The sequence below is a fragment of the Dermochelys coriacea genome, chromosome 7 (assembly GCF_009764565.3).
Source record: "Dermochelys coriacea isolate rDerCor1 chromosome 7, rDerCor1.pri.v4, whole genome shotgun sequence".
Lineage (NCBI taxonomy): Eukaryota > Metazoa > Chordata > Testudines > Dermochelyidae > Dermochelys > Dermochelys coriacea.
In genome coordinates this window covers 12,846,011-12,859,007 of record NC_050074.1, presented here as the reverse complement: position 1 = coordinate 12,859,007, position 12,997 = coordinate 12,846,011, and the positions used below count along the sequence as shown (strand labels likewise).

Here is a 12,997-nt window from a genome sequence, read left to right as displayed (position 1 = left end):
GCCTGATACTTCCTGCCCCACTCTGAGTAAGTAGCTGGGAGGAATTAGGGGAGAGAAGCATGTGGGTCATGTGGGGCTACCTCCCTACAACATGTATGCCAGCAGATCTGGCATGCTGTGACTCCAAGAAGTGTTCCTGAATTACAGTTTCTTCTTAAATTTCCTTCTGTGGTAACACTAGCTAGTCTGAACTGGAACAATTACAACATGATGTTGATTGCTTGAGTAAGAATTGTGTATGGATATTACTGGCCGAAAGAAAGGCATCACTCTGCCATAAGATAAAATGGAAAGAATGTTCTCACACCTACCATGGATGATGAGAAATTATATCTACCAGTCTTCTATTGGCAGAGAGATTAACAATTTAAAAAAATCTCCAGTTTATAAACAGAGTAGGGGTCCCTAACAAGCGGTAAAATGGAGATCCCATGAATCTCACCCACTTCATTCTCGCTATTGTCCTTCATACTACAGCTAGCTTCCTTCCAGTAGCTTCTTCACTCCTTAAGTCCTGCAAGGTACACCCAGTGACAATTCCAGTTCCTGCCAGGTACACATATTAGGCTGAAATTTAGGTCAGCTTCCAACCAATTCTCTTGCTGAAGCCCACTCTGTCTAATCAGCTGGAAGGCAAAATTCTCCTACATTCTGTGTTCGGGGAGTTATTAAAAACCAAAAAAGCTGATAATATTGTTACCCCTTTGTGACCCAACCAGCTACTCAAATTTGGGACCCTGTGGGTTGTTTTATTAAGAGAAACTGTTGATAGTCCGTTATTTCTTTGATGCAATCCTGACACAAGAAGAAAACAACAGGAGATAGACTTGGAATGGTGAGCCAAGAAACTCTTTCAGCCAGCACTTAAGCCAGAAGCTCTCTTTTATCTTTTTCTCAGGGACACACTATCAGAGCTTTTCTGTCTGGTGCATGCACACATGCACAACCCAACCCCAGTCACTGTCCTGTCCCTGTGTTTGTTATCAGCTTTAGTCAGCCTGGCCAGACCACTGCCTAGGCTTGTCATGCTGGTGCAGACCCTGGGCATTGGTTTCCATTATTTCAGTTATCAGTATACCCTGGGTATTGAATGGTTCACACATTTAGCCTGAATAGACGTTGCTTAGTACACCCATCAACCCAATCAACTCCGTGATCTATGCAGCCACCAGCACCTCTGCACATAACATTATCTTAAGAACTGGCTGTGCTATATCATTCCTAAGTGCATATAGGTGTGTAACCTTTTTGCAGAATTTATCATTTTAATTCTTGGGTATTATGTAATCGATTGCTACTAATTTGTGTCTCATCACAGAATCTATAATTGAGCTAAGCTGGTAAGTGGTTCTGATCTCTATGCAAGATGTACTGCTTGATGATAGATTTTGAAATTGCACAGAGTTATCCATAAGCACATGGATAATGTGAAATTGGAAATCAATCAATCAGTTTGCCATGATATCTACCGAAAAGGTCATGTCAATATTACAGGCAACTGCCTACACACGGACATAAAGAGCAGGGCCAGACAATCTTTCATAGCTCAAGGTACTCCATCACATATTTTCATTACCCAGGGGGAGAACACACTTATATAATGGGCCTCCGAATGACCTGTTGAAATGCCAGCAGGTGGATCCTATCAAGGCTCAGACAAACCATTGGCAGGAGAAAAAAAAAAGAGCCACATGATGAAAAATTATCCACCTGCATTCTGCCTCTTATGGAAACATTTCCCAAAGCACACTGTGATATTTAACACACTCAGAACTGTCTTGGGAATGGTTCTTCATGCCACATTTTAATTTCTGCCGAAGTAATATCTTGAGTTCTCCAATACCACAGTGTCATTAAACTGTGAGACATATAAGGATCAAAATTATATTTGTCTGTGCCCAAGTTCTCTGCTTGTGACTGACGGTGACCCAAGCAGTGACAAATTGTTGTTTTCAGTGCCCTCTCACTGTTGTGAACCTGGGTATATCCAATCCCTAGAAAAAAGAAAAGGAGTACTTGTGGCACCTTAGAGACTAACAAATTTATTTGAGCATAAGCTTTCGTGAGCTACAGCTCACTTCATCGGATGCATTTGGTAGAAAATACAGTGTGGAGATTTATATACACACACAGAGAACATGAAACGATGGGTTTTATCATACACACTGTAAGGAGAGTGATCCTCACTTAAGATGAGCCATCACCAGCGGGGGGGGGGGAGGGAGAAAGGAGGAAAACCTTTCATGGTGACAAGCAAGGTAGGCTATTTCCAGCAGTTAACAAGAACATCTGAGGAACAGTGGGGGGTTGGGGGGGAGAAATGTTATTTCACACACACACACACACACACACACACACACACACACACACTGTTGTTGCCCAGTCTTGAATAAGCTGCTAAGGGGACAATGGGCAGAAGATCTCTATTCTCTGGTAATCCCCAATACCCAGAGCATTCCTTGGCCATTGATAATCAGCAGTAATTAGAGCAGCCCTAAGGTTGATCTTCTTTATGCCAGGGATCAACCCAGTGGCCAGCAAACCAGAGGGACATAAATATGACTTATGACTTCTTTCTACTTGCACTGTGCTGAGCACAGCTTGGACACAGCCTGAGATCTGTCTCAGTGTATAATTTCAGTCCTGGCACAGTGCAATTTGGAGTTAAATTAGTAATTCTCATTACAGTCTTTGAACTGTTTACAAAGGATGATTCTCCTAATTTATGGAAAGATTCTAATTTCCACACTAAACTGACTTATGTAATGGCTGGCTGTCAATCTAGGAAGGTATCTTACTATGGGATAGATGCTAGTCCTTGCCTACATGGAAGGTTTTCACTATTACCCTTTCCCAAGAAGAAGAGTGTTTATCCCCATAAATGACTTGGCGACTGTCAGAATAATCACAGTGAATTAATTGGTTAATTGGGTGGTCAACAGGACTGGGTTCTATTCCCGGCTCGTGCACAAACTGCTGTGTGACTTTGCTCCATTACTTAACCACTCTGTTTTCTCATTTGTAAAATGGGGATAATATCGATCATTCACCTTTGTAAAGTGCTCTAAGGCCAATTGTTATTTTAGCTCAACTCAAGAATCCTTTTGGTCTCTTCACTACAGAATTCGGTATGCTGTTTCAAATTTTAGATACAGGCTTTGCCTTCTAGGTGGACTGTGCAATCGATAACGTGAGATACTGTTCGTGAATTTATTTCTTGGTTGATTTATTTTCATGCTATGCTTTCATTCTATAGTTTTAAGTGTTTTAAGGAAAGTAACTATAAATATACTTTAAATGAATCTTGTATACATTTCACCAAGGAGGCAGGTACCTTGTGATCAATTAAATACAAGATTTAAATTTCTAGTCCTAATTCAATTTCTCCTTCTGACATTAGGCACATTCAATAATTAAAGTAACAGAATTATAAGTTCAGTAGTACAGTGGTTGTTGTCTGCATCCTTGTCTTTTTATGGCATTTAACATGTGTCACACTATATAATCTGCACTGCCTGTTTTTTCACTTAATTGTATATGGACACTAAACATACACATATGCTTAGATAAACATGCATTGCGATTCTACTATAGTTCTTGGTCAATTCAGTTAAATACAATAAAGGGAATGGAAATCTACTTCTAATATAAGCACCCTTATTGCAGTGAAGGAAGTCTTGTCCAGCACATATCAAGCTATCCACATGTCCTGCCTCAACTACAGGTTCCAAAATTCAAGAAACAGGCATCAATTAAGAAAAGTGTTCTGTTTTTGTATATTTAAGTAGCTCTTCTTTTGGAATCAGAGTCAATGGATCACCAGAATATCAGAAGACTTTGTACTGCTGGAGGTGACATACTTTAGAAGGGACATAAAACTGACGTCCTCACCATTTGGGAAACTAAAGGGCCCCCGGCACTCTTCTTATGAGTAGTGGTATCACCCCAGAGCCCTGGCTAGATTCCAAAGTGAATAATTGTGTTCTGCTTAGAGCTTTGAATGGCAATGTTGCTCTTTTCACTCTGCCCAAAATTATTGGGTAATATTAAACAACTACTGTGTCCCCTCCAGTAATGACTAATCATTTTAACTCACACTATGACATTCAGTTCAGTTCAACTGAAAATACAATTTGGAGTCAAACTGTTGTGCAGTGCTGATGAGTTACACCCCTACAGGCAGCTGAAATTTAGTGATGAGTGAAGTAATTCCTATATATACACACACCTGACCTTTGTGGCCAGGGTGTCATGAGGCTTAACTGGATAGCTAGTGTATAGAGCACACCTCTCAAGAAAAAAAGTATCCATAAAAACTGGTCAGTAAAAAGGAAACCCTGGGAGACTCCTCTCATAGATTTCATTTCAGAGTACTCAGTCAGGAAAGAATCTCCCTGAAAAGGAAGAAGTTCCATAGACTCCATGAAGTCCATCAAGGACTTCACTTTATTTCTGATTTTATGCAGAAGGTGCTCAGGTACTATGGGTAAAAGCAGCAGTATAAAACCAGAGAGAGAGAGAGAGAGAGAGAGAGAGAGAAATGTTTTGTCCCCACAGAAAGATCAAGAGGTTCTGCTCCCTGTGTAACTTGGGGGATCTGCCCCAATACAGAACAGTTTATGTGGACTCTCTGTCCTGGCTCTGGCTCTCCTTCCCAGACTCTTCTAAGCTTCTGTGACAGCACAGTTCCCATGAAGCCATGTTGCCAGGCTTTCCCCTATTTATAGCTGCCTTTAGATCACTTCTCAGATGTTCCATGGCACAGAAGGAGGATGCCAGAAAAATAAATAGCTTTAGGCTGCATAAACTTTTCTACAGGGCTGGTGGAGGGATGATGCATGTTCCTTATTGTCTTCTACCTCTGCACTCAAATGGCCAGAGATACTGCCAAGGAGATAGGTGACCACTCCCTTCCATGGCAAAGGCTGAAATCAGCATGTGGAGGGCCTCCATCACATGCAGATCTCAGCGGGACCATTGGCCCTATGTCTGTCAAGTGCTTTGGGATCTTTTGATAGAGGAAGCTGTAGAAATGCGAAGTACTAGGACTGGTGGCATTGAATGAGCAAAACTGCTGTTTTAAACACAACAAAAAAACTGCTATGACTTGTGAAAAATAAAAAGAGAAGGCATTAAAAAGGTGTTTATTTTCATAGCCTCAGTAGAGAAAAAATAATCAAGTCAAAGCAAATCATTTTCTGCCACCAAACACTCAATTCTCCTGAGGATGCCATTAAAAAAGCCTGTACTAACAGCCCTGCTGGCTTATTCTCTAGAGATAAAGCATGGTGAATTCTATTCAGCAAGTATCAGTGAATAATAAATGCTCTCCAAATTAATATAGCTGTGAAAATATGTACATAATTTACCCAGTTCCTTGTAAATTAAAGTATTTGGGGGATGTTTTTAGTATTTGTACTAGGAAACTTAGAAGGTACTGATGGTTCCGTGGTAATATCTTGAACTCCCTTGCTATTTACTCAGATTTGGTCATTAATTCCTAGCAAACAGGAGTTGAGAATGCTGTGGAATAAACTTAGTGAGTTAGTGGGGGGAATAGAAGTGCCTCATACCACTCAATAGCAAGTGGTTGGAGTGATTACGAAGAAGTTAGGGATATGCGGGACTACCACGGGACTACCACATCAGGATTCCCAGATTACAGGTGGTTTTTTTGAGGTGACCCGCTATTCAAAAAGTCTGAAATCAGTTCTGAGGCCTGTGAAAAGTCATCACATTGGGACATTACATCTCAAGAGGGATGGTTTGACACGATGTCCTTATGTTGCACCATGGTGGTGCTTGGGCACAACATGATGACAGCACTTTAAAATGTCAGAATGCTGCATTGCAAGGGCCTGTCAAACTGATTCACAAGTGTGGCAAACTTAGCTCCACAGGAAGTCTTGGTTAGGAAGTCTTGTGGTTAAACAAAGAAAAACTCTGAATGTTTCTTAGGGCTCCCTAAGAGATATGGAGGACAGTAGGGGAAATATGAGACATTCTGAATATTAATAACTATAGCTTTCAGTTTCACTTTTTAGGCTGCTATGACCATGGCACACTAGAATAAATAAATATCATAGCATGCCATATATGACAACCACCTTCACTGTTATCCAGAGATAGCATCTAATATTCTCTCCCTTCATTAAAATTTTGACTAATATATGCTGGTAATCAATCAATCAAATCAATCAAATGCATTAAGCCCCAATAATATTAACCACAAATATTGTAATAGTGATATAGCCTAAACCAGCCTGTACCATAATCCTATTCACTTATGCTAAGTATCCCATAACACCTTGTATTTGCTGAAGTAAACATTTGGCACAAGCAGCTAGGAAACTTGTCAAAATCAAGATACATCTGTTCTGTGTCCTAGTACAAGCTAGGGATATACCTTCACAGATTATTACCTGGAATGCTAGTATCCAAAACAAAGATAACGAAGGAACAGAAGAAAAGGTTAGGGAACTGGAACAAACTGATGAATTGGATTTTAGTGCTGTAATTTATAAAATCATATAAATAATATCAGCTGAAATGTGTAACTTGGGGAGTACACCTTCTGCATAAGGTGAATGCAACATCACTGCATGGGACTGTTCTTTGGAGACTGATATAATATCAAACCTTTCTCCTGTACCATATTAATAAATCTGACTGACATTGGTTATTTGGTCTTGATTATATTTCATGAAGAAATAATGAACCAAAGTGTGGTCAAGCAATTGACTATGCAATTTATCAATAAAAAGAAACACAGCATTTCATCTGAGAAACTTACTTGGAACTATTATTTCGATTTCTTCTGACATGGCAGTGCCCAGTTCATTTGAAGCATAACAACGGTATTTCCCTTGAAAATCAGCTATCATCCCCTGATTTTGGATCACAAAGGTTCCTGAATTTCTGGATGCAATTATCCTGGGGTCAGATAGTAGATTGAATGGTTTCTCATCTTTAGTCCAATTAAAACTGAAAGGTAATACAAACATTAAACATAAGGCCTTGGAAAATAATGTGCTGTAGTATAAGCATAATGGTAATCAGGGACCCAATCCTGACTCATTACAGTGAATGGCAAAATTCCCTTTGACTTTTACGGTGCTGGATCAGGCCCCAAGGGAAATGTAGCTAACATTAGCTATGGGGCACATCTCTCCTATTGAGCACGCTACTTTGAGATACACTGACTGTGACATGAAATATTAATCCAGGACTGAAGGCAAGGACAATAAATGAAAGTCACAGTCTCAAAATAAGAAAAGGAGTACTTGTGGCACCTTAGAGACTAACAAATTTATTAGAGCATAAGCTTTCGTGAGCTACAGCTCACTTCATCGGAAGTGAGCTGTAGCTCACGAAAGCTTATGCTCTAATAAATTTGTTAGTCTCTAAGGTGCCACAAGTACTCCTTTTCTTTTTGCGAATACAGACTAACACGGCTGCTACTCTGAAAGTCTCAAAATACTGGCCACAATGAAAGGAACTACAGAATTTGGATTAGAACCAAAGCTATAGGAAACTTGGTGCTTTTCGTTGGGAGTGGTCCATGCAAACAAACAATTTCACTGGTTCTGGCTTATGTATATTTGAAAACTAAACACTTATCTTATCAAAATGAAATGTTTCATTTAGACTTTTATATAATACTATGTGTAGAGATATATCTATCTCTCTATATAAATTTTATACTGTGTTTTGATATTATCGAAACAAAAAGTTTTGATGGTCCCAAATAAAAATTTTGTGGGAAATTTTGACTTTTTACTCCAATGCAGAATGAGAAATAAAAAGTCAGAATGTCTCAGTGAATGGACATTCGGTTTTCTGACCTGCCCTTTTCAGAATGTTAGGAAACCTTGGCAACAATTGACGTAGGCTGACCTTTCAATTCGTAATCAAACACGAAACAGGGCAAGTTAGTTGTTAACATGCTGCAGAGCTTCAGTAAGAGCCATCTTGAAAATGACTGTGTCTTATTTAGTATTAAGATGACAGTTGTCTTTTTTAAAAAAAAAAATCCACCAAGTTTTAAACTTTGTTCACTTTGTGGAGTAATGAATATCAGTACTGTACAATCACAATCACACATACACAGAGCTCCAGCGAGTTAATAAATAATTTAATCAATTTGAACAAACAACCTGACTGGTAAAATTTCACAGAATATTTTATCACAAAACCCATAAATTTATATTAAGAATATTTGATGCAAAATATTATCCTGTGCTTATATTTGAGATAACTATTGTGATATTAGGCACATACAAAATATCAAATTAAATGTAAATGTGAATACTTGGCACTTGGTTTAATGAGTTTGGTATTTTCATGGGGGAGGGAAGGCTAAGCAGTGTGAAAAGTAAGTGGACAGCTGGTACCCTTTGATTGACATTACACACCACATATCTCTTTTAATACTGCGGAGTCAGCCTTGTGTGAACCTGGGGGTAAATTTAGCACATACTTGAGAAATGAAACATTTCCAAACAGGAAAAGGCATGTTAATCCCTATTCATGGAGCTAGTGGAAGAGATCAAGCAATAAAAGTTGGGTGGCCTAACGGAACACAAAACTTAACCTATCCCCCAGATTCTAAGCTGATTAGTGTGCATCAATTCTCCCTTTCCCTGCCAAGTAAGAACAATTTTTAGGCAACAGTTAACAGGTAGAAAAGGAAAACGAACTTTTGATTACTCCTCTAGTTTAAAGAAACACTTACGTGGGTTGTGGATTTCCTTTAGCTTCACATTTAATTGTAAAGTCTTCATCAAAAGGGTATGCAACTTGGGTCATGGATTGGTCTGTAATTGTTGGAACTTGTGCAACTGAAGAGAGGACATTTGATTAGATCAAGTACTATTCAAACAAAACTAAACACAGTTCAGATTATTTAAAGGGATCAAGGTTGCCAGACCCCATTACATTATCCCAGCAAACATTTCAGATGCACATTTATACATATTCTCCTGATGATGAAAACACTGTCAGTATTCTGAAGTAAGTGCTTCAAGTGTCTCAGCACCAAACGGGAGGTTGAACAGTGCTTGGCTGCAGCACTCCATGATATGGAGGGAATATAATGGGATGGAGTAATTATATGGCTCTTGTTCTTCCCTCCTCAGACATTGATCTTCACTTGAAAGATCCAAAGTCCACTCACGTCAGTGTTTTTCCATTGATCTCAATGGGCTTTGGACCTGTAGAACAATGATGGGGGCTGCATGAGCAGAAAAATTCTGCTCTGCCATTGCTATGTTCTTTCCTCTAAGGCATCATAACTTGTTCTCCTGTCTGAAAGCATAACACATCGAGAGGTTGCAACATAGCTGGTGTTCTGCTTCCACGTCCCTGCATGGCTCCAGCTCATAAAGCCATAATAGAGACCACAGTCTCTTCCAACATAAGCTAAAGATAGCAAATGTGGAGGCTAACTTTCTAATGCTCATGACTGTACTGAGCTCTGATATGTCTTCTGAGAGTTTGTGAGTGATTTTTTTAAAGCCAGGTGACTAAAAGAAAATACTTTCCCCCTGCTCACTCCTAATGAATCAAGCAGGTGGCAAATCTGCAGATAAATCAAATATGTGCAAAATACATGCAGGTTTCAATAAACTGGAATATGGATGAGTATACACTTCCTAGAGCATGCCTTCCATTTCATTAGTGATATTTCTGAACATAGCCATTAATATTACATACATTTTATTGCCATTAGAAATGATGAGCTCTGACTCAGAATAGAAATATTCCCACAGAAGTCAGTCAATACTTACACCTTGCTTGTGAGAGCATTAATGTTTCATGTTTTCCCAAATTTATTAAGTTTAAGGAGGAGAGTAAATTAATAGACTGGCGTGTTTTAAACTACACATAGATACACTACATGGTACATCATTGGATCCATTATGGATACATACTGTTTTCATTCATCTGTGGCATGAGTGCGCATCGTTACTATGCATACAGCAAATCAATGATGTTTCATTGACTTTTCTTCTACGGGAATTAAAGTGTTGAATAAGAGACACACAACAGAGAATGTGCTCTGAACTGTAAGCTGGGATAACAGATCATCACATTGTTATACACAACAAGAAAATTAGCATGTTCTCTGGTTTCACTTTTAAGTCGAACAGGCCATGAAGCTCAAAGCTCAAACAAAATGTAGTATCTTGCTGCACCATGTCATGTCGAATCCCTTGCATCTCTATTATGTCCACCCTTTCCCTCTAGCTTATAAATATTCAGACAGAATTCTTTTTTATTAAAATATAAAATGCTCTATTCAAATAAATTAAGGCACAGATGGTTCCCAGAGTTGGTGCTTACATTTAGGTGAATGCACAAGGAACCTGTCCCATCCTTGGCTTCAAATGCAGTCTTGTACACAGCTGAGTGCAAGGATTCCTCTGGGCTATCCACTGGGGCTAGCCACTTCCGAAGGAAGGAGGGGTACTGCCTTCCTGCACTGGTATGTAGAGCTAGCCAGCCATGGAAGGGAGTGTATGTTGAAACTCCTAGTAAGTGTAGTCTTCCAGAGCAGCTGGGATTGCTGGGAGGCACGGGGTCATTCAGAGTTCTTTCTGGGGCCTGGCGGGGGGTGCCCTAAAGTGGGCCAGTGCCTTAAAGTTATAGCTGAGCCCTAACATGTTTTGAAACTACTTATAGGACCCTTCTGGCTGCAGTGTCTGAGGCACAGATCCCCAAAAGGAGTTTAGGGGCCTTTGAGGTCAATGGGAGTTAGGCCCCTAACTATGTTTGAGGATCGGGCCCCGCATGCCTAGGAAAAAAAAGGCCAGGTTTGTTTTTTTTTTTTATGAATAATTGGTGAGACAATTCATCTAACAAAAATATTAATGAGATAAGATTTTTTCCAAAAGAAAACTGTAGTGTGTAATCAGCCTTATTTATTTGCCTACGATGAAATGTAGTTTGGGGGCTAAATCTTCCACCCCTTGCTCCTTTAGTCAGCTCCACTGACCTCAATGGGATTGGCCTTTTATGAGGTTCATTACATATTGTACACATGCACTGAAGAAGAACCAGCTATGTAAAATATGCCATTTGATGAGTACCGTGGCCAGACACAGGTAAAGTAAGTGCTCCTGCAAGCGGCATTCAAATGATGGGAAATATTCTTGTGGGATGAAACTATTCTGACAGATCCACATATGTTCCCTTTTGAAAATGAAACAGCAGGCTGCATATAAATAAATAAATGGATATGTATATCAGACCAACTGCAGAAAGAACAGCAGCCAAAATGAGAGATTTATGCAAAGGACAGAATTGAAACTTCTGAGCAGAACAGAGGGTAGGATCTCAAAGATCAGTGATGTGCTAAGTTCACTGCAGCATCTAAATGGGTCTGAAGAATGTAAATTACAATTGTATATGTATAAACTCCCAAAAGACCATGTTAAGACAGAATAAAATTCATAACGGAACACCTGAAACAGGGGAGAAAGCAAAGTGTTTTTCAGGGGGGAAGAAAGCAGTGTGTTCAGTAAATAGCTACAACTCACCTGATAATGGTATTTCAATACCTTCTGCCAAATTTAATACAAAGAAAAGCAGACATATGTTGATCCTTTTTGTGCTTAACAGTATCTCCATCTCTCTTCTGTAAACAGGGATTCCAAACAGAATGAAAGAATGTTTTTCTCCCACCTTCCGTTCAACTGAGACGTAAGGATGTGCACTTGCAAATCTAGTAAAGAGGAGAAAGCCATATTAGCTCACAATATTAACTTGGCTTTAATGAGATTAGTAAATTAAAGCAACGCTCAAGGGTTCAGAGCTAAAGCAAAAATGTAAACATATTAAAGGTGTATTAAATTGTACAGTTCCCCGCTTTGCTTCTGAAAGGTACTATAATAAAACTATAGCAACAGAAAAAATAAAGCACATTAATTATACCATCAAATATAATTATACCAAATCAAGAAATTTGATTACTTTTTGCTTTGATTTTGAGAGCAGGGATGGGTATATTTGTAATCATTCCAGTTCATAATTTTTTCTAATTGAGAATAGTGCTAGTTGAAAAGCAGTGTAACACATCTAATGAGAGAGATTCTGTACTCCAATGAACCTATTCATAAATCTTATATGTTCTTTATCTTTCATTTATGCTTAAAACAGGACATTTAAACAAACCTGATTCACTACTAAGGACCATCCTATGAAACCTTTGCTTTTCTTCCATAATCCCAATATTACTATATACAAGCTTTACACACACACCCCACCATTATCCATCCTAGGTTTATATGTTAAAAGGCAAAAATGTCAGGAGTCTGCCAAAAGGAGAAAATTTTCATCTCTAATTAGCATTTAACTGCTATTCACGGAGGAGTAAAAAGAGACAGTTCTGAAAATGCAGGTATATAGACAATTCTGATTGTCAGTAGTGCTTGTCGTACCTCAGTTAAATATTAACCAACACAAGACTGATATGTTTTTTAGCTATCTATGTATCTTTATCTGTGGTATTTATAGGGTACCAATCACCACTATATACCAGATATCAAATGTCAACATTACTTAGACAGGACAATTATCAGGCAAGAAATGACCTAGAATGAGGTAAAAGTCAGCTCAGGAACCAACAGCAGCTGACTGCCAAATGGCAGGAAAGAGAGACAGCCTATTTCCCCTGCAGAGGTTTCCCCTACATGGAAGAAGCTGATAATCTGTTTCCGCTCTTACCCAAAGAGAGACGATAGTGAAGAAAGCCAACCAGCCAGCCTTAAAGAGCCCAAGAGGGAAAAGGGGCATAGCTGACTGACCTGCAACGCCTGTGGGCAGGTGTCATAAGCCACTGGTTTATAACAGGGTGGGAATTGTGGCGAATTCAGCATCTTTGTAAGGTTCTGATTGAAAGCTAGGTGGGAAATAGAGATTTTGACTGAGTTCTATTTAGAGGGAGGAAGATAATCTGGAAGTGAAAGTCAGGGAGTTTGAACGCTAGTAAAATGAA

The 12,997-nt window shown here is 39.1% G+C and overlaps 1 protein-coding gene across 11 annotated transcripts in view; it reads right to left on the bottom strand.

The window, feature by feature from the left end:
• The window catches only part of CHL1 (cell adhesion molecule L1 like), a 214,912-nt gene that overhangs the window by 74,668 nt on the left and 127,247 nt on the right, over positions 1-12,997 (bottom strand). For all 11 annotated transcript variants that reach the window (XR_005293999.2, XM_038410055.2, XM_043518858.1 and 8 more), the window contains 3 exons: positions 11,541-11,725; positions 8,735-8,840; positions 6,794-6,984 (listed from right to left, as the gene is read on the bottom strand). Coding sequence is in view for 10 of the 11 variants with exons in the window: in XM_038410055.2 (XP_038265983.1) it covers positions 6,794-6,984; positions 8,735-8,840; positions 11,541-11,631 (388 nt within the window). In the remaining variant the exon portion in view is untranslated. The remainder of the gene's footprint in view (positions 1-6,793; positions 6,985-8,734; positions 8,841-11,540; positions 11,726-12,997) is intronic.